At 36.7% G+C, this 27,862-nt stretch overlaps 1 protein-coding gene across 1 annotated transcript in view; it reads left to right on the forward strand.

Moving 5' to 3' along the window:
- Positions 1-27,862, forward strand: part of RPRD1A (regulation of nuclear pre-mRNA domain containing 1A) — a 43,711-nt gene that overhangs the window by 9,464 nt on the left and 6,385 nt on the right. The window contains exons 2-6 of the mRNA XM_066560176.1: positions 118-247; positions 921-1,027; positions 1,110-1,204; positions 2,117-2,243; positions 2,342-2,517. Coding sequence (XP_066416273.1) covers positions 118-247; positions 921-1,027; positions 1,110-1,204; positions 2,117-2,243; positions 2,342-2,517 — 635 coding nt within the window. The remainder of the gene's footprint in view (positions 1-117; positions 248-920; positions 1,028-1,109; positions 1,205-2,116; positions 2,244-2,341; positions 2,518-27,862) is intronic.

The following is a 27,862-nucleotide window of genomic DNA, read 5'->3' on the forward strand; positions in this document are numbered from 1 at the left end:
ACACTTGATTTCAGGGTGTGGGGGAGTGGGTGTTTGTATTCAGTATGAGCCTGGATATATAGGTATTAGCTGAAAGAAATAAAATTTCTAATTATTTTAAATTTTTCTTTTTATTAGCAAAACCGAATAGGAAGCTGACATTCCTGTACTTGGCCAATGATGTCATACAGAACAGCAAAAGGAAAGGACCAGAATTTACAAAAGACTTTGCTCCAGTAATAGTGGAGGCTTTTAAGCATGTTTCAAGGTACAGTAAACTTGTATGTGCAGTGCCTTTCACACTGCATTTGAGAAGTGGTCAGTTGATGTCTTCTGGCCCATCTAGTCTTCATGTGCTATTTCTGTACTTGAAATCTTGTTAATTTCATTTATTCAGTGTTCTTGTGATCTTGGATAGTCTTATTACAGCTGGATGAAGTTTGGTAGTAAATTCATCAGCATTCAGTCCCTTTTTGCCTTGGAAGGCAGCCTTCCAAGAAGGAAGAAACTAAGACTTGCCTACTGTCTGTGTTTATGTTTTACAACAGTTTGGCATTTTTCATTACTGGGTGCTGCATGATTTTTTTTTCCCCAGCAGCCTCTAAGGTCATTGCATGAGGAAGCTAGAGTCTTGATACAGGATTATCTTCTCAGTGGTACACAGCTGTTGAAGCAACATAAACCTATTTGTAGTGTTTGCAGATTTATAGGTTGAAAAAACAAAAGAGTTTGGTGTAGACCCTTTTTTTTTCATCTGCTTGCTAGAGCACATTGAACTGGTCTTTGCTTTCTTAAAATGGGGATTTGTTATTTTCTGAGGTTATTTGACTTCTGATGATTGGATATTGCTAAGATCTGTGAAAGTCTTTCTGTGAAAAATAATTATAAAGCAGGGCTATACTTCTACCTAGAGCTGATATTTGCTTTTTTCCTTGTAACAGTGAGTCTGATGAGAGTTGTAAGAAACACCTTGGCCGAGTGCTGTCTATCTGGGAAGAAAGGTCTGTTTATGAAAATGATGTATTAGAACAACTTAGGCAAGCTTTGTGTAAGTATTTTGTGAGTATATGAAGGTTCTGTCTCCTGTTTGAAATAGTACTGCCCTGACTGTTGTGTTTGTTTTCATTTAGATGGAGACAGAAAGGTGAGGAAGCGCACATATGAACAGATCAAAGTTGATGAAAATAACTGTTCACCTCGAAGTTCTCCCACTGATCCTCCTCAGGTAACAGCATGTTTATAAAATTCTCTACTTACATATGGCTTCATATAAAATTTTTTGGTTTCTGTTTTTTTTCAATGGTCTCTGTTTTTCAGTGAGGAACTGTTTCTGGGCAAGGGTAGCTACACCTGAAACTTATAATAGTTTTTCAGTGGGGCATGCTGTAACTTTGTGTTTGACACTAAACTCAGATGTATGAACTCTATGTCCAGCTTTGTTCATGTCAGGATTTCAGCAGTAGTTTCTACAATGTATTGAGTTCTCATTCAGTTCTCAGGGTAGTAGTAATGCATGTATTAGAGTATAAGATTGTTATGGATTTATCGATAAAATTTTTCCCACAGTTTCACTCACGATGGCTGTGAGGAATTCTTGTTTACCTTGCAGTGTTACAGCTCTTCTAATTCTTGTGGGGTTTTGTTGCAGTATTGCCCTATCTCAAAAGGATTTTTGTTATAGCAAAGAATGACTGTCCTCAAGTCAACAAAATTTAGTATGTTCCTCTATAGCAGATATCTGGGCTTCTGTGAACATCAGCCCTACTTCCAGAAGAAGTGCACTGATACAGTCTTTTGCAATAGTGAAGCAAAACAAGAAAAGTAATTTTAAAAAATGTATAATAAAATGAAAGGTACTGTAAAATAATCACTACTGTCAAGAAGGAAAGGTTTATAAGTATTCCTATATGAAGAATTTAAATGAAAAACTCTTGTAGAAAGGTGACCTTTAAAACTAGAAACACTGCAATGATATGCTGAGATTAAAGGTTTGGTTTTGTTTTGTTTTACTCTAAAGGTGATACTGTAAATGCTGCTAAAATTACCATCAAATCAATAAGCTTATTGTAAAACACTTCTGTTTTGTTATAGGATCTGTTTATTTAAACTAGTTCTCAATCTTGCATGCTTTTTTCAGACCACAGATCTCATTAGAGCATTACAAGAACTAGAAAATGCTGCCTCTGGGGATGCAGCAGTTCACCAGAGAATAGCTTCCTTGCCTATAGAGGTCCAGGATGTGTCCCTGTTAGACAGAATAACAGGTGAGGGTTGGGGGCCTGGTAACCAAAATGCTCTTCTAAGAACCTAATGGTGCATAATGGAATCACACTTTACCTGTTTTTCTCTGCTTGCTTTTTAGATAAGGAATCTGGAGAGCAACTTTCCAAAATGGTAGATGATGCATGTATGTTGCTGGCGGATTACAATGGCAGGTTGGCAGCTGAAATAGATGATAGAAAACAGCTAACTCGAATGTTGTCAGACTTTCTCCGATGTCAAAAAGAGTTCCTTGCAGAGAAAGAACATAAGCTGGAAGTGCGTAATATTTTGTTTTAGTCTCTTCTTCACTAAAGCTTGTTCTTGCAAATGTTTTTAGTTAGCCTGAACAACTTTTCTCTCCAAAGACAGATATTTTTTTTGCCACTGTTATGTCTTTGCTTCCAGCACATTAGTAACACATTGTTTGATTCTAGTGTTCTAAACCTACTAAACCAGCTCTTTCTGCTTTTCAGTCTTGGTTATACCTACAAACTTAGTTTTAGTAGTGCTGATAGAAAGTCTTATCCCTGGTGCTACAAACTTAATTCTTCATAGTGTCATTTTCTTTCCATGCTCTTTTCATTCATTGTTGTAAGTCTTAGTTATGTATTTGCTAAAGGATAAGAATTTAATTCCAGCTTTCAGCACAAGTTTTTAACCTGCCTCAAGCATCCATTAAACAGAGGGAAATGTACCTAGAGCTTCTACAGCCTCTAACACAGCTGGTTATCAGCACTAGCCCCAGCATGACCAGACAGATCATAATAAAAGAGTGATGCAGGATGAGCAGCTCATTATTAGCAAATGATGCTTTAAGTTACTCTTTTCTTTGCTATTACCAATCACCTATTTTTCTTTCCTACCATGTACTACTGTAAAGCCTTCTGTGGAAGAATATGTCCATAATTTCATGTCAGTGGCTTCCCAGTGCTAACCTTGGGTATACAATAATAGAATTGAAGCTGCATCATTCTGCAAAGGGAGATGTCTGAACAGTCATGATGCCCTGTAACTGCAGCATATGCATATATGGTCCAAGCATTAATTAATCTTCAGGTTTCATCGTATATACCTGTGAAGAACATTTTCTTTCCCTAGTGGTTTCTTTACCTTTAGCTTCATAACTTGGATTCAGATTTTGTTGTTTTTTTTTTTTTTTTCTGGAAAATGCTGTTCGTAATGTATTTGAAGTCATCATTCAGATCAGTTGTGTCATTCCTAGCCTACTCTTATTTCCTGACTTACTTCCTTTCCTCTATGCCTCACAGAAAATCAGTTGATGAAGGTTCTTCCTTTCAACCTTACTGTGTTTATCCTGTGGGAAGAATATCAACCAGCTTCATGTAAGATAGATGGCATGCACAGTAGTGCTGATTTCAGTAGCAACCGATCCAACTGCATAATGGAACCTGGAAGATTAAAGAACAGGAAGCCTTAAGCTTTTCATCACATGCCCTACCTTCCCTCTGCCTGTGTAATGGGTTTGAAGGACAAGTTCCCGTAATTTCATTGAAGGACTGGTTGTCTAGAGGCACTGACTTGTTTATGTAGCTCATTACCAGCAGTTACATCCTGTGTAGGTATGGTAGACTGCCAGGATAGTGAGTTGCTCAAAAGGCAGTGACCTGGTCCTTCAGACAGATTTACCCTTCTGCAAAACAAGAGAGCTCAGTTGAAAAGAAATTAGAAATAGTAGCACAGCTGTGAACAGATTCCACCCTTGTTGGTTGTTTTCAACAAATACAAACCAGTGTAATTTCCCAATATTGCTAGATCAGAGAATTCATAATTCTGAGAGAAAGCAATTGCATATTACTGGGCTGTTATGGTCCTTCACATGGTTTCTTGGCTGAATTATTTAGAGTGCTAAAGAATTTAATTCTAATATAGCAGAGTTTCATTTTTGGACTAATTTAAAGTATTTCTTTAAAAAGTAGGAGACAGTCTCAGTGTCTGTAGCAGCTTGTTTTAAACTGGTGAAGTTCTAGGGTGTTGAATTACACTGTAAGAATGTTTTTAGGCTGATTAGTGTGGCATAAATATGATTTCCTAATACAGAACTACGAGCCAGGATGGTGTTAACCCAGTTACTAATAAAGACCTTTGAGCCAAGAGATTAAAAAAAACAAGAACCTTAAAATGGAGTTTCTAAACTAGTGATGAGTAAAGTGACTTCATGCTCACTATCAGTAGTGCTTTTTAGTTTGGGAAGTAGAGGCTGATAAACATTCTAAAATTTTGAAATGTAAGATTAGGATGTCTTAGTGATATTGTGTGTAGGGCTTGCTGACTTAGCACATGTAGGATTTATTTTGGTGATTAAGAAATGGAGATGAAGCAAGGAGTCCCTGTTCTTACAGATTTGGGAAATTCCATGGCTCAAATTGAACCTTGCTTCTTGGCTTCTCATTTGAAATAGAACTGGGAGAGGGCCTTTCACGTAATTCTTTGAGAATGTATTTCTCTGAACTGTCTGTCCCTAGGATTTGCTGTTCAAGTTTGATTTTTGGTGAAATTAATTTGTTCAAACAAGCTTGTTTCTTGTGTTAGACTTCTGGCTATTGATACTTTCCCAACTATAACATGATCCCTGGGTTGTAATAGAAAGTCTTTATTTCTTCCTGAATTACTATCACCAATCTGTGAGTATAATGCTGAGATCCTACCTTACTGATTCCTTACCATACCAAACAGGTATAGTGAGGAACAAATGGATGTATTCTTATTTGAATCTAGAAATGTTACCTGCTGTTAACCTTGTTTAACTATTTGAATTGGAATTCCCAAGGAATTGTCAGTAGCTTTCAGCATTAGATAGAAGCTTTAGACCTAAATTTGCAGATCTTTTATCTTCTAAAGATAATTTACAGGTAAGTAATTTTGCATAACCAATCTTTCCATCTTTCTTAATTTTTTAAGAAAAAGAGTTTATCTAATAGTTATTTCTGAAACAGAACTGTGTGATTCCCATCAAAATCAAGGTAATGTATGTGCTAAAACTTGGCAGGAAATTTTGATAACAAGTAAATAATATGTCTGCATCAAAAGCTAGCTGTACTGCTTGGTAGGTGACTTTCCTAAGTGTGTTTGGGGTAAGTAGTGTCATCTTTAACTCTTAAATTGTTTTCTTTAACATCTGTCTAGCTTCTGTTGCAGGTGGTGGACATGGACCTATCTTCTAATGATGTCACCATCCATTAGTAAACACATCCTGCTAAAAATAAATCTAAGAATCAAAATCTTGTATTGTCTGTTGTTTTTGAAAACTTGAAGAGGAAGAATTCTGTAACTACTCATACCAAATCTCTGCTATTTTCATCTATATTCTCACAAGCATTACTGAGTTTGTGCCTGAGATGGATAACTATTTATCCAGTGTCATCTCTTTTTCCTGAAGACTAAAATTTTCACATGGTTGTTCCTAAAACTCTCACATTCTTTCAGTGAAATAATTCAAAATTCCCAGTGTAGAAGTTTGGGGGTTGCTTGCATTGAAGCTGCCATTTCCAAGAGGAAAAAGCTGTGAAAACAAGACTTTTTCAGCCTTTTGCTTTTTAACTTACACTGCTGGGTTTACATGATCAGAAATGAGAAGTGATGAATGTAGGACTTCTCCTTTACAAGCACAACAGAAAAACTTCCACTTTATTAGGTAACAGAGAAGGTGTGCTTTGTAATTGCACTTAGGCCCCTTTAGAACTCCCCTCAAATTTATGATTGTGCTAAGGAGTCTGTTCCCTTCACTTTTGGTAGTTTTAAAGCAGTATAAATATTTAAGGTTCAGTGTACTGTGGCTCCAGCTAGGATTTCTAGCTAGATAGGATTCTGTCTACTAAAGAAAATGGAAATTTTTACAGAAATATTTTTGTGGAACTTTTTTCCTGAAGCCTTTGATGACTAATATCATTCCTGTTTTCTTCTACTGTGGTTGACTTTTCCCCTCTTTCCCTCCGTGTTGTATCTCCCTCCTGTCTCCCTGCCTGTCCTCTAGTTTTTGAACAAAAATACTGGTTCATCTCTTGGTGTCACTGAAGGGTAAAATGAGATTTTTATATTACACAGGAACAAGGAATTGGGTACATAAATTGATATCCAGATTTGGTTATCAGTTTGGCTCATGTCCTTTTGATAAGACTGTCTTGTTACTCTAGAATTAATATGGCCTTAAAAGTGACATGAACAAGAGAAGTACTTGATTTATTGTTCTCTCATGTTTCTTTGTGTTTACCTCTCCCTCCCACAGTCTCCTGGATTATAGTGTTTAGTCTCTTATTAAATTTCAAATACAAGTTTTGATAGTTGGACATCTTATGTGACTCATGAACAAGTGTGAGTAGGGAATCACAAGACACCACCTCACCTTCATTTTGACCATATGGAAAGATGTAGTATTGCTACACTTAGCATATAGTGGGTATATAGTTTCTTGCATACTTCTATCAGTTTGCCACTTTAAATTTGGGAATATCTTGTCACTAGATTCAAACTTTCATGAGGAAAGTGCTACTCTGGGAAGCCTGCTCTCATTTAGCAGCTTGCATTTAATTAAAGCAGTTAATGCTATCTTGCATTTCTGATGTTCTACAGTTCTGTAAGCAGTATTCATATTCTTACACTCACTCATCTGGTTTTAATTGTGGTTTCTTAGTATGTTGAGAGAATATGATATGTTCTATGCACATTTATTTCATGATTGAGCTTTTATGGCTCTATATAGCTTGACGTATCTTCCTAAAGGTTTTAATTTTGTCTTGGAATTTTACAGATAAACAGCAAGCAGTTAGTCAGCCTTGACTTTTGCTCTGGATTTGAAAGATTTTTTTTCCTGTTCAGTTCACCCTTAATGATTTCAAATGTAGACAGAAATATTAAGCAAACAGTTTAGGTCTGGCAGTGGTATAAGAGGCCTCTTATCCTTAAGTTTTGTTTTGCAATACCAAACTGGGTTAGTACTGTTGTCTACTGTTGCCCTTCACCCTAGCCTTCATGTTATCACAGGGTCTATTGCTTTCCTTGCTGGCTTTTTTTTTTTTTCCTTTAAACCCCTTATTCATCCTTAGTATGTTAGTATGTCAGGTTTTTTTGCTCAGTGACAGAGTACTTAGGGTAATATGTTCCATTATACTTTGTATTTTTCAAGTCCACTTCTGGCAATTTGGATTCATTTTTCATAACCTTGCAGCTGAGCACCTAAATTATTTTACTGAGCTTTGGTTGAAGATTTTTAGGATGAACCCTTTATTGCCTTTTGTTAGGGGGTGGAGTTTGCAGCACTGAAGGTGATCTACAACTCCATAAATGTGGCATAGCACAGTAACTCTTTATTAAGTTATTCTGGATATAATATATATAAAAATATATATTATATCCAGACTATGAATATAAAAATAACAACTTATTGTTTTATATTATTATTAATAATATTTTATATTATTAATATTATCATTTTATATTATGAAAATATAAAAATAACTTATTTATTAAGTTATTCTGGATTTGGAGCTGAGCCGTTAACAGTGGGGTGATTACAGAACTGGTAACTGGAAGGTATCAGGAAGTGGTTGGTAAAGTTCATCCAAACCCACTAAGACTGGTTTAAGATCTGATACATGCTTGGTACCTGATAGTGGTACAAACAGACCATATCGTGTAATCTCTTGACATGGTGAAACATTGTATTCTTTTTTTGTTCAAGGTTGCAGCTTCAAAAATTGAGGCTGACTTGACAGAGCTTCCAGTTCAGGGAATATATGACATATATTGAAGGAAATCTTTTGAGTCGAGGCAGATATTCTTGGGCTGAGGAGAACATGACTATGGATCTTTTCATAATAAAGGGGGGAGAGCCTTTGCCAAAATTACTTGCTCTAGTGGCCCAGTCCCAAGTATGTTGCACTGTTTTTCAAAGAGATGTGTGTAGGTCTTCACCATTAGGAAAGAAATGCAGGGTAAAGATCTCTCATGGGCGTATTCTTTATGTTCTAGCTCTCTATCCTGCTGTGTATGAGCTGAAATGTAATTCAGGAACAGGCCACTATGCTTAGATATTTGTGTAGATTGGTTGAAATCCCTTGCTTATAGGTTGGCCATTTGAATGGCCATTTGAGAGGGTTTGTGTAGTGTAAATGATTCATTAGAGTTTCACAGTGCAAATCTTTTACTGAATGCCAGCACTGGGGTTGTGTTTTGTAAAAACCAAAACTAAATTTCATTAAGATCAGTAGTTTGGATTATCAACCCAAAGGTGACTGGGGAGAATTAAGTGATCACTGAAATAGTAATTTCTCCTTAGTTTCTCCTTAAGGTTTATTTAGTTAAGGTGAGGGGATGTTTAAAATAAGCCATAGGTTGCATCTCTTACCTGCAATGGAAGTAGGCTTGCTAAGTGTTTTTACAAATTGCTGACCTGTCTTTCAGATGTGGTTTCTTACTTTCCATAAGCACTTTTTTCAGTGACAGAAGATAAACTTGTAGAGTTTTGTAGAAGTAATTTGCAAGACTAGTGGAGAACAGCAGCCCTTATGTCAAACACAACAAAGCAAAGTCAATGGTCAGTGCATTTTGTTCATTGTGTTATACCCATTCTGTGAGAATAATGCGAATTTGACCCATTTTCATAACAAACTTACAACCTCTCTGTACTTGAGCAATAAATATGCTTCTTTCATAAAGTGACTTACTAACTGCAGCCTCAGATACCATAGTATAGAGTTACTCAGTGTGTACCTGAAAGATTAGACTTCACAGCTCAATGTTGTCATTCAAAGCAGCAGAAACACTTGAAGGCTTCCTCCTTTTAAATTGACGTATCAGATATTATCATATAAATCCTGGCTCTTCTAACAGATTGAGCAGGTTGTAGGTTGTACTTTGCTCATCCCTGTAAAATAAAGATAACCTTTTGCTTCAGTTCATCACATTTTAAAGCCTTGCTAGATATTCAGGATATTCTGGTTTTGAAACAAGGTAAAAAAATGTTACTGCTGTTATATTTTTTTTATCTATTTCACCCTTATTATTGTTTAAGGGTGGGATCTTTTTACCTTTCATTCTGCAACTTGCCTGTTAGTCTTTATTGAAAGGGGGGAAAAAGTATATATGTATGAGATACCACAAGATACCAGGAACTTTATTACCCTTGAAGTGTGTTTTGAATTTATTATAAAAATACTGAGAGAAGATACTGGATTTGCCTAGGTAGGACTTGCTGTTGTTTGTGAGACTTCTAGCCAGAATGTTCCTGGCTATTGCCAGCCAAAAACTTGATGCTGGTAACCAAAATGAATGGATCTATTTGTGTCATCCTCAGAAGAACAAGTTTTGCAGGTATGTAAAACCTTGTGCAAACATCTGAGATGATGGGAAATTGGTAAAGGGAATAATCAGTTCTCTACTTAAGTTTTTTGAAAGATAGCTGTAGATTAGCAAGTGACTTTTCTGTAGTGCATTCTGTAGAAGATATTTTCTTTGCTTTGATCAGGTGTTTCCTGAACTAAAAAGAAAACCTGAATATAAGAAAATTATGTAGGAAAGACTGATACTGTAGTGCCTGTTTATGTCAGAAGTAGCAGGGCGGTTTTTCAAGTTCAAACTACCTTTTCTGCAAGACTTAATTTCCAACAGTTCTTGTTTAAATATTTTTGTTAAAAATCGGATGTTTGTGCTGCTGGACTTATTAAATTTATTTTTTTTTTAATCTGTATTTTGAATACAGAGCAGAACTGTAAACCCTGCTTGTATCCTTCCCACCAATTAGAAGGTTTTGGAATTATTTGTTGAAGCAGCTATAAACTCTTAAATAGGAACATAAGACCACATTGAATGGTAGGTAGTCATTCTAGGCAGACTAAACAAACATCAGTCTTTCTGCATGGGAGTTACTAAGGAAACATTCATAATCACATTGCAAAAAATCCTTAAATGTTAAGGCTGAAAAGGGAGAGAGAAAGGGAGGGTGTTGGAAAGCTCTGCTTTGCAATTTGAGATGACTTGTATGAAAAAGCTGAATCAAAATATGTTGCTTTAGCTAGTGTCTTCTGGTAGTTTCATTTAATAGGAAAATAAGCCCATGTGAATTTGAAGATAATTGCAGTTTATGCAACAGCAGTGCTCCTTAGAGTTCTCTGTAAATAGTGCCCACATTAAAACCTGTGTTGTTGGGCTGATATTCAGAAGTTGTTTTACAACTTTTACTGTTTAAATTTTTTATTTATTTAAATTTTTCTGCTATCACTAAGACCTAGAAACTTTATTATAAATAAGGGGGGTTTTGGCTAACAAACTTACATAGAAGGAGAAATTTGTGTAAAATCCAGTGTAAAACATGGTGGCACTCATGCAGTTGTGAACAGAGCTGATACCTTTTGGAGAATTTGAATGTACACAGCAAGGAAAGTCTTCAGGTGGACAGCAAGTAGCTGTGAGATGGCATTTAAAGAAAATATGCTGCCAGTTACTGTAGATCTTGGCAGAGTGCTGATATCTCACTGTTCTCACATTTACATAGGAAAATAATTCATCATCTTGCATAATGGTCTGAGGTGGCAAATACTGTCAGAGCCTATTAATGAAATAATGTATGGCCTTTTATGTTGTATTTTAAATCAGCTTAGGGGAAAGTAAGAAATGTTAACTTGTGCAAAGTGATTAGGAAGTATAGATGCCATCATCATGACAAAACCTGTTTGCGTTTAAAAAAGCATTATTAAGAGTGAAACATTCCTAGTTTTGAATCGACATTTTGTAGTGTATGAGAACAGTGCACTTTTCTGTGTGGGTTTTTTGTTTGGCTTTTGTTGCTGCTTTCTGCGTTTTGTTATGGGTTTTTTTAAATTTTTTTCTTTAAGCCCAGAGCTTTAATTGAAATTTGTCTACTACTAAGCCCATCAGTTATGGGTAAAATATCACTGGAAATAATAAGAACATTCAAGAATACATACAAATCATTCGTGACATCAGAATAATTTTTAGTTTTAATATTGTTGTCAAAATTGAGCTCATGAATCAAAATGAAGGAGTTAGTAGTTCAACTGCTTTAATCAGGAACCAAAGCTATTCTGTTTTCCTAGTTTAAATTCATTATGATCTTCTGTAATGGTGCAACTAAACTAGTCATAGGGTTTGTTGTGATGTTGCAGAGAACATCCATCTCTTCAGCTAAGGCTAAATACTCATCATTAGGACTCACAGTGAAACTGAATTTTACAAATCAAACCACTAAACCATCACAGTTACACTAATGTCTTCATATAGTAAACCTGGGGAATTTACTTCAAAATACCCAAACTTTAAAATAAAACCAGCTAACTCTCATTTCTAAAAAGCTTAGAGAATAGTAGGCCACTTCATGGTACAGTAGGTCAAGAGAAAAGATAGCTGGACTATGCTGAAAAGTCCAGTTCTTTAAAACTCTCTATCTTTTTGTTAAAGCTCATTGGTGAAATACAGAACTTTGGGTAATGTTTCCTTTCAGTTAGTAGCAACTGTAGTTTAGTTTTTCCCCTGGCACCTTATTTCAAAATGTATTAAGAAGTTGGGGGTTTTTTTCATACCTGGATTCCTCTCATTAATTAGGGTATGGTACATGTGTCTGCAGAGCAGAGGGAACAACTTAGAAAGTGTGAGTTGAGGCTGAGGACAATGTTGAAATACCAGCTCTCTTTGTCCTCTGGAGCTGTGTCACTAGTTATTCTGGGCAGTGTGATGTAAGAGTAGTTGATGCTGTTTTAGCAGCAGTGAGAAAACAATGTATCCCACAGCTGTTGTTCTTGCTGAGAATATTTCTTAGCCAGGAGGAGGTGGAAGTTGTCTCAGAGTACTCACCACCATCTGATAAGTGTGTAAAGTGGTTCTTACACTTGTATTAAAACTTTATTCTAAACTAAAAGAATAGCCAGAGTCCATTGACTTTTGCATTTGACTGAAGCAGTTGTGCTATTTTTCAGTTCTGCCAAAAGTAAAGAATATTGTGTTAATCCAATATGTAGTTGCTAAAGTTTTTTCCACTCCCAAAGTTTGAAATGCTGTGGACTAAAATTGGTTGAAATATGGAGGAGCAGAATGTGGAGAAACAACTCAGGATGATGTATAAATCCTGTAAATGAATTCCATGTTGTCCTGGAATTTCATTTTATTTATATAGTATGAAGATGTATCTGACATAAAAAGTACATAAAGTTGACTTTATTAGAGAGGGCAAAACATTTTTGTAGTATTTCTCACTTACTGCTGGCAGTGATTGGCAAGAGAGGAAAGAGAGAGTTGCAGTTACATGAGGCTTTCAGGTACTGTCCAATTTCCTGTGAGACTTGACTGTTGCAGTTATGCTGCCAGTCATATAAATTCTGTCCGTTGGCAGGGAAAGAATCCTAATTAGCTCTTAAAAGTTTGATGAAATTAATTCTGTGAATACATAAAGAGAAGAGAGGCCCAGAGGAATATTTCAGTAGCTCTTCTCCCCTCAGTCTATCCTAGTCAGCCTATGGCACATGGAACCAGCCATAACTTGCTGCTGCTTTTTGCCACAACAATAGTTAGGTGATGTAGAAAACATCAAGGAATATTGGGGTGGAAAGGCTGGAGGCCACACACTGTCTGGGAGCTACTGTGGGATGGAGAATTGGACTAACTGGGATGGAGTTAGAACATTTGGCACTACTGTGGGTGTAAAATAGTTGTCTGAAATAATTTCATTCAAACAATGTTTCTCTGAAAGTAAGTAATCTAAGGAGCCAGTATTTTAGGTGTTCTTCCCAATACCACTAGCTGTTTTATTTTCTTGCCTGATTGAGTATTACGTTTCTTTTTTTCACAAAAGCATCTTTATTTAATTTCCTTCATCTGTGAAACTGGCATCACAGCAGGTTCTTAAATTCTGACTGGGTTGGTAATTTAGAAATATATTATAAATTCAAATTGATTATAAAAACCTCTAACCTTATGCACACGAGGATGGTAACCCTATTATCTACTAGAGTACACCCCTTCATCACAAAAAGAAGAAAAAACTGCTGTTTTCAACTTTTTGAAATTGAATAAGATGTTCAGAATTTGAAGTGAGATCGTACATACTTAAATGAAAATATTAGGAACATTTTGTTAGTATCAAAAAGGAATTTTGGTTTTCTTTTTCTGCACTTCTGCACTACCAAACTGGAAAGGATGCACTTTAATTCAGTGTAGCGAGGATGGTATTTTTGAGGGCCATAGGTAGGAGAGGAATACATTGTGAAGTTTAAGAGAGAGACAAGTTTGTTACATTTTGGTTAGTGGATGAAATAAGGACTCTGATGAGATAAAGGACTGTTAACATTATCTTCCCCAGGCCTTCTCTCCCTGAATCAGGCTTTTTTCTCAGTGCAGAAGAGATGTTCTCTCTCCATAGTTAAGTTTATGTTCCATAGTATACACATCATTTTTAAATGGGGGTGAGAGAAGTAGGAGAAATGCCATGTGCTTTCTAAAACAATTGTAGATGTTACTGTAGCTGTGCACCGAAGGGCTGGGATATTCATCGGTATTTCATCAGATTATCTGGCACAAATCCTGAAGTATTTTAAACATTGTTGCGAGTCTCTGATTTAAGTGTAGCCTGATGTTAACAAATAGATAGAAGTCACTGTAAAATTTAACTTTTGATCTTCCCAAAAGTTAGACATTTACCTCTGTATTTTGGTGCGTTTTTCTTTTTCTTCCTCCCCATGCATCCAAACCAGATTTTTTATGTTGCCATGTAGAGGTGTGGAGAATTGGTTTTGTAGTCAGCACATGCAACAGTTTTGAAGCTTGGCTGCAGGCAGAATTTAGGGTAGAAAATGTATAGTGGCTGCTTAGTACATTGAAAGAACAGATTTGAAGAACAGAATTGAGAGTTGGAGATAGCATTGAGCCTTGAACTCCACCCTTCAAAAGACCATTATTTTAAGGTCAGTTCTGAATACGGAACTTGAAGAATGTGTCAAAAGTAGCAATAAAATGTGAAGTAGCGTGGAGAACCAAGATTGACATCTGACTGGTCCTACAGGTTAAGTACATGCTTATTGGGCTCTATTTCCTCAAATGTTAGGTTGTCATGACTTTCCATTCTTAATTATGTATTTCTTCCTTTGTTTTTCATCAGTCACTATCAAAGGTTCATTTTACTCCAGCCGAAATACTTCATTGGACAGAAAAGGAGGTAGAGGGATGTAATTGTTTTTACCACAGTTATTTATGCCTTTAAACAGTTCTCAGATTTTATGTGGAACACTGAGCTCCTTATAACTGTTTTAAAGACAAGCCTCAGAACTGTCATGTTCTCAATAAATGTGAGCCCTTTGATCCTGAAGAAGGTAGAAGGCAGGAGACAGCAGATGGTGTAACTCCCCCAAGTGTTAGTTACACTTGGCAATGTTTCAAACACACAAAGTTTTGATGTAATTTATTTCTAGGTTGCTACTAGCTACCAGAGTAGGAGGAACGATTCTGCAAAGGCAGTAGATATGAAATCAATAATTTTCTACATCACATCTCTATTTGCTAGTTGTAATGACCCATCACTTTATTTCTTCTTTTGTGCACTATCATTTATTTTGCATTCTCCTCAACCCATGGGCACCAAACCAGAGACCACTGAGAACATTGCATTCATAGAGAACTCCTTTTTCTCTGCATCCCTCCACCTTATCTCTGCTGTCCTACACATCCAGACTCAACAGTGAAAGCTGGAGCTCTTCATTGCCCAAGATTTGAGAGTATAAAGTCGAAGCGAAGTTTACATTCTTGACATGTTCTAGAAACAAAATTTCTCATACTAAGTTACCTCTTTTCTGGTGGAGATAATTGACATCCTTCAGCTGCATTGAACCATTGGCAAAAGTTGGTAGCTGTAGCTCAAAAGGCCAGCATATTTGATAGATAAATTTGGTGAGCTGTGCCATTATCAACTTTTATTTTGGAGTATTTGTCATCCAGAGGAACTTAGGGTTTTTGTTAAACTGATACTCAGCACATAGCTCCAGACATATCTGTTTAGTCTTAACTCATCTATGATTCTGTAATAACCAGTGAGAGAGATGCTGGATGAGTGCCAGTAGATTGTGGTTTCCTCTTTCCTCATTTTCTGTCTTCCACTGACACAACTTCTGTTGTGACAAATTTTTATTGCTGCTGGGTTTTTTTAATGGTGGTACATTAAACAGTCATTAGTCTTACATGATCTAAATCTAGGAGCTGTACCACTGTAATTAGTATTTTATACACTGATTATTTAAACAAAACAATTTAGTATGTCATCTTGAAAGCCAGACATTTCTTGTGTTTGCTGTCACAGGTCGTGTAGTGAATAGAGTGCCATTTCCAGTAGAGAAATGTGTCATAGGATGATATTAGATGCAGCTTATGTAGAGACCATTAAATTTTGTGTGTGTGTGTGTACACCTGTTATTTGTTTTCTTGGTGATAACACAACTACTACACTTAGCTTATCTGAAAATGTAGGAATGGAAGGTCCCTATTTATAATGCTATTATGTGTGGAAGTAATCAAGCATTATTGCTCTAGCAGTGTTATCTCACAGATGTTTTATACTCATGCTGAGAGGTTGGGGAATAAAGCAGTTATGCAGGTGCAAACCCAAAGCAGAAAGTACAGTCATGAAACATAGGTTTGGTTTTGAGAACCTGCCTGAACTTTTGCAGACAACACATTCTTCTTAAGAACCAGTAATTCCTGATTTTCTGGATTTCTTGTGTGATAGTGCTGTCTTGGAACACAGCAGCAAGAAATTTAAAATGGCTAAGCTATCCTCCAGACAGTAGTGTTTAAAACAGTACTCCTTTGGTTTCCTAGCTGGCTTCTCACTTGTAATTTACATGGATTGTTGATGCATTCCCTTACTGTAGTGCCTGTAAAGGGAAGTCATCCTAATTTCGTTGAAAATGTAATCTGCAGCTGTTTTGTACCCATGTTTTCAGCATTTCTAGAAAAGAGCACCTTGAAACTTTATCTTCTGGCTGATTAGTGTCCTCTGCTTTATGCAAAGAGAAGAATCCAGTTTTCTGTAAGACCAGGGTCTTCCTTTTTTTTCCCTAACCCACACATCAGTAGAGTTATTGTGCTTTGTGCTTTGAGTCCCAGAAGGATGCTGCTTTATTATTTGGCTAATCAGTGTTATTAATATTGGATCATGCAACTGCTTTTAAGCCAGTTGAAAATGGTTGTGTTGATCCATATGTAAACCACAAAATGGGTATTAGCATAACTTTTTTTCAACTCTAACAGTTCAAGATAGAGAAGATTCCTGTCACTGATGACTAGGAGCATCTCACTTATTCCAGTAGTGTCCTCTGCGCTCTCTGTGTGCATATACAAGTCATCAGCTATCATAGTCCCAAATCCTTGAAGCCATGCTCAATAGCAGCTGCTGTAGTCAGTGGAAAATTAATGTTCTTAGGCAGCAAGATCAGAAAAATTTACGTGCTCAATGACAACTGTAGGTTTCAACCTTGTGTTTCTGTTAAATAGTAAGCAATAATTCTTAGGCTTCTGAGGTTAAATCCTGTATGTGGGCTGGTCACTTGAACTTCAGGTTGGGATTTACCTGAGAGTATTCATTGTCTTCTGGAGTCTGAATAGCTAACATCCAGTTAGGTATATAACTAAAATACAAGAGAGTTTACAGAAGGTACTCTTAAATATGCCAAGAGTAATAAAGACTGATGTTCATAATGTAGATTTTACAATCTTGTGTTATAAAATGGTGAGTACAAACTCCAGATTTGCATGTGATTGATAAAGGTTACTATTTAAGAATATATGTTTTTAATTTAAGAAGTCAAAAATGTATTATGAGATTTAAGACTTAGAACATATTTATTTTCTGCATGCGAGCCAGTGCCCAAATTTCAGTAGGAGGAGGTTGCCAGAAAGTACTGAATTTCATTAGAGCTCCAGTGAAAACAAAGCTACTGGTGGAAAACACACATGCACAGACAAATTGTTATGAGGGTCAGCAGGCAGGCTCTTAGTGCTGCAGTGGGAGGGAGGAATACTGTGTAATTCTGAGAGTGCTGTGAGGTCCAGAGTCTCACTGACGTAATTTCCTCAGGAGACACATTCTTCATGTCCCTCAAAATGTTTAATGGCAGGCAAGCTTTCTCTTCTGCTGCTGCATATAGATGTGGTTTTTAAAGCATGTTGCTCACTTCTTCATGGCACATGTGTGATTAACAATGCTTTTTCTTCCAACATTGCAGTACCTAGCATGCTTTTATGTAATGTCAGACAGCCATGTTGTACAATGAACTTTCTCCTCCAAACTTCAGTTAATTTGGAAACATAATGAAATATGTCCTACGCATTTGCAGCTTTCCACCTAGACATGAATTACTGTGGGGAGAGTTTTTTTACTGTTTTTATTTGATCCTGTGGTCTTGACTCTTCTTGATAACGTAACTATGAGCAAGTCACTTTCCCTGAACAGTGGCAAAAAGATGATTTTGGTTTTGGTTTTTTTTAGCTGTGGAAGTGGGGGACAGATATGTCCTTTCTGCTTCATCAGCAGTTACTTGCCCTTTCAGCTGGGGCTCCTCTTGCTATGCTATTGCACCATCAAAAACCAGCTAGAGATGGCTGGGGGTCACTGAGGGACTCATTTGGGCTGTTGAGCCCTTCAGCCTGTGGTGCCTGGCTAGCCTGGGTTTGAGGGGTGTCAGTAGAGAAACTTCCTTTTACTTTATAAGGCAAGCCTTTAAAAAAAATTAAAAATTGGAAATGCATGGTGACTTGTATGGTTATTCTTTAAGATGGTATCTTGTGTGCAAATCTTTACATTTTATTGTAAGTCATGGCCAAATAGTAAATAATTTTGTTGTTTCTCACTCTCCATGGAGAAAGGTTTCCTTTTCCCATGACATTGCACTGCAGAGTAACAGAAAAGTGACACACCCAGGCCTAATACTCAATCCCTCTACCTCATGGCAGGCTGGAAACATATATCCAGATGGCATTTGTCTAGTTCTTCATAAACACACACTCCAGCCTGCCACAGATCGTGTCCAGCACACCAGAAATCTCAAACAGGTCTTGACAGGCGGATTTTGCTGTGCCAGCCAGTCAGTCCAGCTCTTGCCTGAACATCAGCTGCAGGTTCAGACCTGCTGGTTTTGTTTCCCTTGTCATCAGATGCTGGGTGTACGTTATTTTTATTTTTCTTTCAGACTTCACATTTACAAGAGATCTGGAAACATGAGTCCATGGAGAGACCAGCCTTAAAGGTTTTAAGAGCAAGTAGGGATAGACAATTAATAAAAAAGTTCTTAAATTGCTATACTAGCCATGTATACTGGATTTGTATTCAATTCAGTTTGCCACCATGGTAAGCCCTTTTCTGCAGCAAGAGTGCTGTTTCCATTGCTACCTCGGATCTTGTTTTCTGAGGGAATTTGAAGCAGCTCACCAGTGAAATGAGACAGATATCATTACTTTGCACATTAATTTGGACAGCAAATCTGCTAAAGCCCTGCTTTTCTAAGACATTGTCAGAAAAACCAACTTTTTAAAAGAGAGGTTGTACAAGTTCTTATTTTAGGCTGTGCAACTGGAAGTAGAGCCTGAGATTTTCTCCAGAACCCTTGGTGCAAATTTAAAGCAGTATCAAGTTTGTGAGAGCAGATTTAGTGTGAATCAGAGAGAAGATTGAAGTGTCTGTCATGCAAGAAACCCAGGGTAATGAACTTGGTGAAAATATACCTAAGTGACTTGCATTTTGACATGCAAGAAGCACATGGCAAAAAAGGGAATTTAAGTGATTTATGATAACTGCTTTGTATAATTCTGTTTCTTTTGACACTGTGTAAACATGAAGACTGAAGGAATTTCTTGAATAATTTTCTTTTTCCCCCCAGTAACAAGTTTACTGAATTACTCATGATTTTGTTTGCAAATATCTTAGTAGTAAATTACTGTAACAACATTTAACTTACTATGTTTTCCTCATGATCTTCCAAGGTCATTTCATCCACAACTGGATAGGAATACAGACATACAGAATGGAAACCCCCACAGATACTCCTAGAGTTCTATATAAACCAGGATAATGATTTGAAAGATCATTTTAGTGAACTATAGGTGGCTTGAAAGAAAGGTGCTTTAAAAAGCTAAGATACTTTAGATTGAAATGATGTTGCAGCACTGAGCCTGACGAGTTCAAGAAGTGTTTGGACAATGCTCTCAGGAACCATGAGATAGTCCTGGGCAGGAGTTGGACTCAGTTATCCCTGTAGATCCCTCCCAACTCACCAAATTCTGTAATTCTGTGATTGCTAACCTGTGATACATGCTTTATCAGTAGATCACAGAAAGATGTGCATATTTTTAGTCAGGTTATTGCAATCTGTAGGCTTTTGGGAGCAATATAGTTCATAATGGGAAAGGAGAATTGCAGAAAACACTGTGAATATCTTTCCTTGTTCTTTTAATGTTGTTTACTTGTTCTGTGTTTTGCTCTCTCTCTAGACCTTTTTTTTTCCTCTGATTTCTCATAATTTCTTTCCTGACAACTTCTTTCTCCACCTTTTTTATTATAAAATAAAACCAACTATTTGAGCAATTTGGAATTGGGTAAAAAATGTAAAAAACATGTGGGTGTGCCAAATTTGCTGCCTGAAATTGGTTGATTGATAAGGTACTTTTTCATTGTGAATTTTTCTTGGAATTGTTCTGTGCTCTCTATTGGTATCACTTTTCTAAGGCAGTTTCTTCTAGTCATAATATTTTAATACTAAAGCTCGAGGGTAAGCACTTTCTTTAAAAGCACTTTTTTCTACAATTTTTTAAATTATAGAACTTGTATCTATGTCCATTTTTGGAAAATTTACATTATCAATCTTGTTGGTTGTGGAAGAAGTGCAATTTTTGGCTTGTTTCATGCATAGTAGAGTTTTCACTGGAGATACTCCTGCAGGATGTTTGAGGGGCAAGTAAATCAAAATATCTATTGCTGCTGTGTAGTTCTCCTTTCCAGCTTTGCTTTTCTTATGCTCCCATCCCCATTGCTGAACACAGCATCTGAAATACCTACTTCACACAAAATGAGAGAAAAACACAGAAATCACCATGCAGCATGTCAACAATTTGTCTTACAGAATTGCTCTAATTAGTCATGTAAACTATAGTTTCAATTATTGATTGACACTGAGCATATTCAACTGCCATTAAGCAAATAAGGCCTTGGAATGCTTATGTTTGAGCTTTAACTTAATGCTCCTCTTGAGAATCCAGGTATCTAAAATAGATGGTTCAACCTACTTAATGAAGCTGTGAGAATGAGTTGACAAGTGCAATATGAAATTGTCTAGCTGATAAAATTGATTAGAATGTTGGAAACAATTACATATTGGATGGCCCATAGCATTTCTTGACTTCTATGAGAACTATCCATTAAAAATCTTTAAAAATCATGTGCTGTTAGATTATTTTGAAATTTAAGGTGGCTGTCTTTCACAGCTCTTGTTTGGGTTGGATAGGAATAATTTGTGAACTTAGAAAAGATGGACAGGAATTACTTAAAAAAAAAGTAGTTGGAAGAACTTCTTCAAAATGTCCAAGACCAGTTTTGCACAGATAGACCCGACACTGATGGATTATTTAAATGAACAAGGTCACCAGTGTGGACTCACCTGTAGCAGAAATTTGGGGTCCTCTATCTTCACTGCCTTTATTTATTTCACCCTAAATAAAGCTAATTTATTAGCTTGACCCAGTCTCAGGTCACTAGAATGCTTTCTCATTTTCTTTCTTGCCCACAGGTTAACACTGAGTGGTTCTACACTGCAACAGCTATATATGTTACCCTGCTTTAAGTTCTATGTTGCTTGGATTAGAATGCTCCTAGTGCTTAGCCTTGCTACAATAAAACTAGGTTTTATGCTTCTACATTACCTAGATCTGCCTTTGATAAAGATCTGAGAGAGTTGTGACCTGGCTAGCAATAGATAAATCCCTACCTAGTGGTCTGCAGTGTTAACCTTCATTTTCAGATTCACTTTCATCTTCAAAATAAGTACATGTAGTCTTAGCTTTACAGCAGTTTCATACTATAAGATGTCCATTTGTGTCTGCTAAATTATGAACTACACAGTCCATGTTTTTGCAGTTCAATACTTGGAGCTTTAGGTTGAGAGTTGCACATGTGAAATCTGAAGTTGGAACTGAGGCTTTTGTAATGACCTGCAGGCAAAGGATGCATAAACTGAAGAATGTGCATCTGACACATCCAGATTTTTACAGTTCATCTGTTAGGTACAGTAAATATTTGAGCCTGAAGACTTTGCACAACTGTTCTTAAATGCATTGTTAAAGCATGCTTTTCTAATAGACCATCAAAATTCTTCACTCATTTTAAATTCTTCTAAAATTAAACACTGATACCCTTTTAATTTGGATTTCATGTAGATCTTCCATGTATAGGTGAAACTTCAAGAAGCTATCTATAAGCCTCCAGCCATTTACTTTTTTTTTTTCTTATTTTCAAAACTGTTCTGCTTTATTCCTTGTGTGCCTGTGCAGAGTAGTAACTTGAGTATTTGAGCAAAATTACTCAGAATTGTTCTGAAGTACTTGATTGCGTATCATCAGAAGTTCTCCGAAGCTTCATTTTGTCAGCCAGTGTTTGAAACTTAAGAATTCAGTATAATTTAAGCATCTCTTGGAAGTGTGTAGCTTTGAGTTTATTATAATGGCTAAATAAATGCTGTATCAGATAATAAAACACAAGTAGACTAAGTGTAACCTCCGGCAGGCATCCTTCATTTCAGCTGCTGCTCATATCAGCCATCCTGGAATGCTTTAAATTAAATCATAGTCTCATAGAGATTGACTAATTAAACCAATGTCTTAATATAGTAATATATTTTATAAATTTATATTCATTATCCTGGACCTTTTATGATTGAGGGGAGATAAATGCAAACTAAGCCAGCCTAGTAATATCCCTGCTAATTAAGTATACTCATAGAATCATCAAGATTGGAAGAGACCTTCAAGCCAATCCAGCCCAACTGTCCACCCAGCTCTACCACTATAACCCCTAAACCACATCACCCACTACCAGATCCAAGTGCCTGTTGAACACCTCCAGGCATGGTGACTCCACCACCTCCCTGAAGGCTTGCAAGTCCTGTTTTGTTTTCTTCTACTTTTCCAAACATTGGGCACCTTTTTGGCAACACAATCTTCAACAGAAAGGCTAAAGACAAGTTTATAATAAAATAGTCTTGAAAATTAGCTTTAAGTAATTTATGTTTTTTCTCAAATTATGAAATGAGGGAATCCTTTTTTCTGCGGGGACATGCATTTTAATATACTAATGAAAATGAACTTGAATTTAATGAAATTACTACCCTTTAGAAAAAAATAATCTTACTTTTATTATGCTCATCAGAGATTATTTAAAACATTAGTAACTTCTTTGAAGATGTCTGCCAGAGAGTTTTCCAGCCTGGGCTAAAGAAAACTTCTGCAGTTGCAATCATGTACAGTTGTTCTCTATGCTGGCCACGTGCTGCTTGGCCACTTCCTCTCTGTGATGTGCGAACTTCTTCCATGGGTTGTTGTCCATGGCTCCCATGTATCTAAATAATGGGGAGATGGGAGCCAATGGGTTTAAATGCAAAACTTGGATAAGTTCATCAGGAACTTGGCTCCAGAAGCTGTGAAGATTAAGGGATCCAGGACTAGACATTACAGTAAAGAATGGAATAGGAGATTAGCTGGCTGAGAAGGGAGTGACCAGCCAGAAGGGTGTAATACCATGTAGGACTGAAATCAACTGGAATTCATTTGGACTAAGACAATGGAAGTAAAAAGTGATGTGAGGTAATAGATCTGATAAAGATATTATATAGGTGGAGAATAGGGACAGGCCAAGTATAGGGCTGGGAAGAAACAGGTGTAACTGGAACCAGAACTATAGAGAGACTGATAAATGGAGACCAGGATTGGAGAGGGAGAAATTTAGATCAGAATCAGAAAAGCTAGAAATGGGAAGAGGTAGTCAAAAACCAGTTGTGAGTGTTTGTATTGTGTCTGAGTAGAGCTGTGATAGGAGTCTGAGAGGCATTGAATATCCTTTCTGGACAAAGGTTGGTTCTAGGAGCAATGTTCCAGGAATGGAGATGGAGACCAGGAGTCAAGGCTGCAGTGAATGAGATTTGAGATACTGTTTGGGCTGGAAGAAGCTGGACAAAAATTGCATTTCAAGAAATAGGAAGAATAATTTGTGGCCATTGAGAAGACTGTATTTGTGATAGTCGCACTTCAAGTGGGAAGTGTCCTGATAAAATGCTTAGTTTCTTTCTGCTACTGTTCCAGACAGGAATTTGTGGTTTGAAAGTCTGCAGTGTATTCCAGTCTGTACCACAGCATAACAGTTGATGGTAGGCAAAGTCACATAATCAAGCTTTCCTCAGATGGCCACTAATTTAGTTTGTGGATTTCAAACTTCTGAGCTGATTGCTTCCTATTGCTTCACTTGCAGACAAGCTGAGGAGTCTCTAATATTTTAACTTAGAAAATTTCTTTGAAGTGTTAATTTCTTGGAAATTTTAAGTACTAAAAAAAAAAAGAGATACCTGGAATTAGAGTATGCATTTCATTTTTATCTGTCAGCTCAAAGAAGGTTTCTGCAAAATAAATTGTGTTTTGTAATGGTGAAGCTTGCCATTAGAAAACCTGAGAATATTAGTAAATCTACACACAGAATAATGTGTACGTAATGCATGGGGCAGGGCATAGAACAAAACAAAATAAAGCAGTCACCACATAGTTGCTCATTTCTTCAGTGCTATTTACTTAGTTCAAAACTTGGCAAGACCAAATGCAAAACAGTTAGATATTAACATATTTAAAAAGTTGAAGCATGCTTCCAGAAAAATCTTTTCTAGGAAGTAGGCCATGTGCAATGGAAGGTTAGTCAAGTCCATCCTTTCCTAAACTTGTCATAACTGTCCTTAGTTCTTCTACCTCATGTGTGAAGCTTATGGATATCGGTTCAGTCTCTTAAAGTTATTTCAGGGTTTCATTTATCCTAAACACTGGTAAATAGGTTGAGCTTTTAATTGTACTGCTGACAAATGTGAGCTATGCCAAATTTTCAAAGGCAGTGCAAAATTTAACCCTGCTCATCTATTTTCCAAGGTGATAGTGAGGCTTACCTGAGTCCTCTGAATCTAGTCATCAGTCTTCTTGCAGAAAAATACCCAAACTGGGTAAGGTAGAGTCTATAAATAATGTGATTCTGAACTTCAGAATCTAGATATCAGGCTATCACATGACATTTGCTTTCATCTGAACCTTTGAAGCGTTCTAGTAGTTTCTGCACTGTTGGACACAGTACAGGAGAAGCCTTTACTCTGTGATGCAGCTCTGACATCTGCACCTGAAACTGAAGGTTGGACTGGACCTAGAAAGTCAGAGATCTCAGTTTTAAATACTGTGTTCATACAGGCCATGGATGCTGGTGTACACACATGCCCTCAACACCTTAAAAGCCTTTTAAATGTCTGGGTTTTGTTTTTCTGTATTGAAGTATTTATTTCCACCTTACCTTTTCTAGCTAACGAGGGTGCAGATTAAATACTTCTCTTTCCTGCAAACCTTTTATTTTTGCTTTGCTATACATGTTCTGCCACACGGTATTTTGGTGCATTCCATAGCATCAGTGATCAGATGAAGGTTCAAAGTCATATCAATGATATAAAGGAAAAGCATATCCATGAAGTTTTTTATCTGTAGCACCTTCCTATTGCAAAACATCTTTATAAAGATCTATTTTATTTAGAAAGGAATATATTCTCTGCAGTGCACAGCTTGTTTAACCTGCCCACATTTTTATTATTTATGATGTCTGTAATGTCTAAACAAAAATTATTTGGCTTTTTTGCCTGGTACTTTTTGATAGAGAATCACTATTAATCTGGATTCCGAATCCATATGTTATTAGCATTGCTTTCACAAAATATCCATATACACTGTCAAATAATGGAAATTGTAATAACTGGTGGGACTCTAATGAGCAAAATAAGTTCTAATTACCTCATAAACCTGCTTTTATGACTGGAAGTAAAAACAAATGTTGCCTGAAAGTAGTGTTAGCTTAAGCCACTGGAGAAATTGAAGAGACCTTAATCCCAAACATCAGGTTGCTCAAATATACCAAAAGTAAGGTTCTCCATAGGTAGGAAGAAATGCAAATTAAGCTCAGTGTAACAAAATAAAGCATCATACTTCTGCCTGTCCCTGACTCTCTGAAGTAAATGTCTCAAATCTTGCCTTATTTATACAGGGGTAATTTGAAATTTATGTTAAAATCATCATAGTGACAATCAAATTGAAATTCTCCATGAGGATTTCCACAGTTAAAAGTGTCAAAAACAGGATTAAATTGTTACTTGGTTGTATAATGTCCAGCATTTCTAATGGAGCAACGATACTAGAAATAACACCTAGATATCCCAATTCCCACTTCTCTGCTGCTTTCATTGTCATACTCTCAACATCCACACTGAGGAAAAAGGTGGTAGGTACATGTGCATGCTATTATGATAAAACAAACAGTAAAGGCTGTACATACGGTGAGTGTTGTTGGTAATGAGTACTTAATACTTGTATTCCAGCAGTCCAGGACTACTTAGGTCATGCCAGGACAATAATAGCAGTTGTAAAAATACACAAGCAAACCTTTCAGAAGAGACTAGTGGTTTTAAATAGAATCAAACTGTGAACAGCAGCTGCCTTGAAAAAAGCCTCTAAACTGCTGAGTCACTGTACTTGAAAATCAGGCCTCTTTTGGACTTGTTTACCAGTCATAAATACTGGACATCTCCAGTGATTTCTAGGATAGTTTCAGGAGTGTCATGGAAAATTAGGTGCTCTGGATAGGTGAATATTTTTTCTCTTTGTGGAGGAGGATTGCTGTGAACATCTAACCTGCAGTTTCAGATTTTATATATGCTTTGGATTACTGAAATTGGATTAAAATTGCATTCTGTAATTTATACTGTATGGTATTTGCTGGGTCCCCAGGATGAGGAAGAAATAAGTGAATCTGACTCCATGTTCTTAGAAGGCTAATTTATTATTTTATGATATTATATTTTATTAAAGAATACTATACTAAAACTATACTAAAGAATAGAGAAAGGATAGAGACAGAAGGCTTAACAAGAATGATAATAGCAGACTTGTGACTCTCCAGAGCCTCGACACAGCTGGATGTGATTGGTTATTAAGTTAAAACAATTCACATGAAACCAGTCAAACAATGACCAGTTGATAAACAATGTCCAGACCACATTCCAAAGCAGCAAACACAGGAGAAGCAATCAGATAATTATTGTTTTCATTCTTCTCTGAGGCTTCTCAGCTTCCCAGGAGAAGAAATCCTGGTGAAGGGATTTTTCAGAAAATATGACAGTGAGAATTCTGCATCAATAATATAATCAACTATAAACCTTACCTTTTTTTTTTTTGTTGACTCTAGTTTTGCAGTAGAGACTTCAAGCAAATTTTCTCAGAGTTTCATATTTCTGAGAAGGCTTAAGGAACAAATTTTGTCTCCCTAGAGTACATTACGCCAGAGATGTTGGTGAGAGGAAGATGACTGTGTTATGTGGGAGACACAATTTATGAGAACATTTTCCTTAGTGAGGAAAAGGAACCTACTGTTAGTAGTATTGATCAAGCTGATAGTCACTAGGCAACAAGTCCCAGGCAGATTTATATGGAAAATGCTGGATGTCAGAAATGCAGTGTTGTTATGGAAATGATTTATTATCAGCTAAGGGGAACTTTAAGGGAGTCAAGAAACTGACAGTCTAATATAAGGCACATTTCAGTTTTGGAGTAAAGTCTAACAAGAATATAGCTGCTAGGTCTGTTGCTAAGTGACTGTGTCTATTTGCCCAACTTCAGGCTTTAAGCTTGTGAAGTGATACTGATTTGTGGCTTTACATTCCTCATTGATAGAGAATAAACTTGGGCAGAATTCAGCTCTTTACAAGAATTAACTGCAGGAGGGATTTTATAGTTAATATATTTTATGATTTTTAGGCCTCTTGAGTGTATTGATTCTGCTTACAATTCTGCTCATCCTCTTCTGTATAGCAGTACATCTTTCACAGTGGAGGCAAGATCACCTACCTAGCTTCCTAAAAATCCTTGTCACCCAGTGAGCAATCTCCAAGCATCCTGCTTCTGAAAATAGGGATTCTAGTTGACTGGTATTCTGTACAACACCAAAATGGTTGTTTTAGTAAACAATGAAACCTGAAGCTGGTCTTGTCTTCTGGCATAAAATCTATTCCCTAAAATAATAGTCAGGAGTCTCTGCATCCTGGGCTAAAATGCATAGTGAGAATGCCTGAGATTGGCCTTTTACATGCTGGAAAAAGACTACGTGTCTTGCACAGAGTCTGCTCGGTGAGACCTCTGGATGCTGCTGTAAAATCAGGTATGAAACAGTAAAGTATTTGTGGTCTTAAGGCACTAATGTAGGGATACAGTGTCAGGATACAGACCTTCATTTCCACAGCCATGTCCTGAAGTCACTTGCACCAAAGAGAATATTTTTGGATAACTGTAGCAA

The sequence above is a fragment of the Molothrus aeneus genome, chromosome 1, assembly GCF_037042795.1.
Source record: "Molothrus aeneus isolate 106 chromosome 1, BPBGC_Maene_1.0, whole genome shotgun sequence".
Classification (NCBI taxonomy): Eukaryota; Metazoa; Chordata; class Aves; order Passeriformes; family Icteridae; genus Molothrus; species Molothrus aeneus.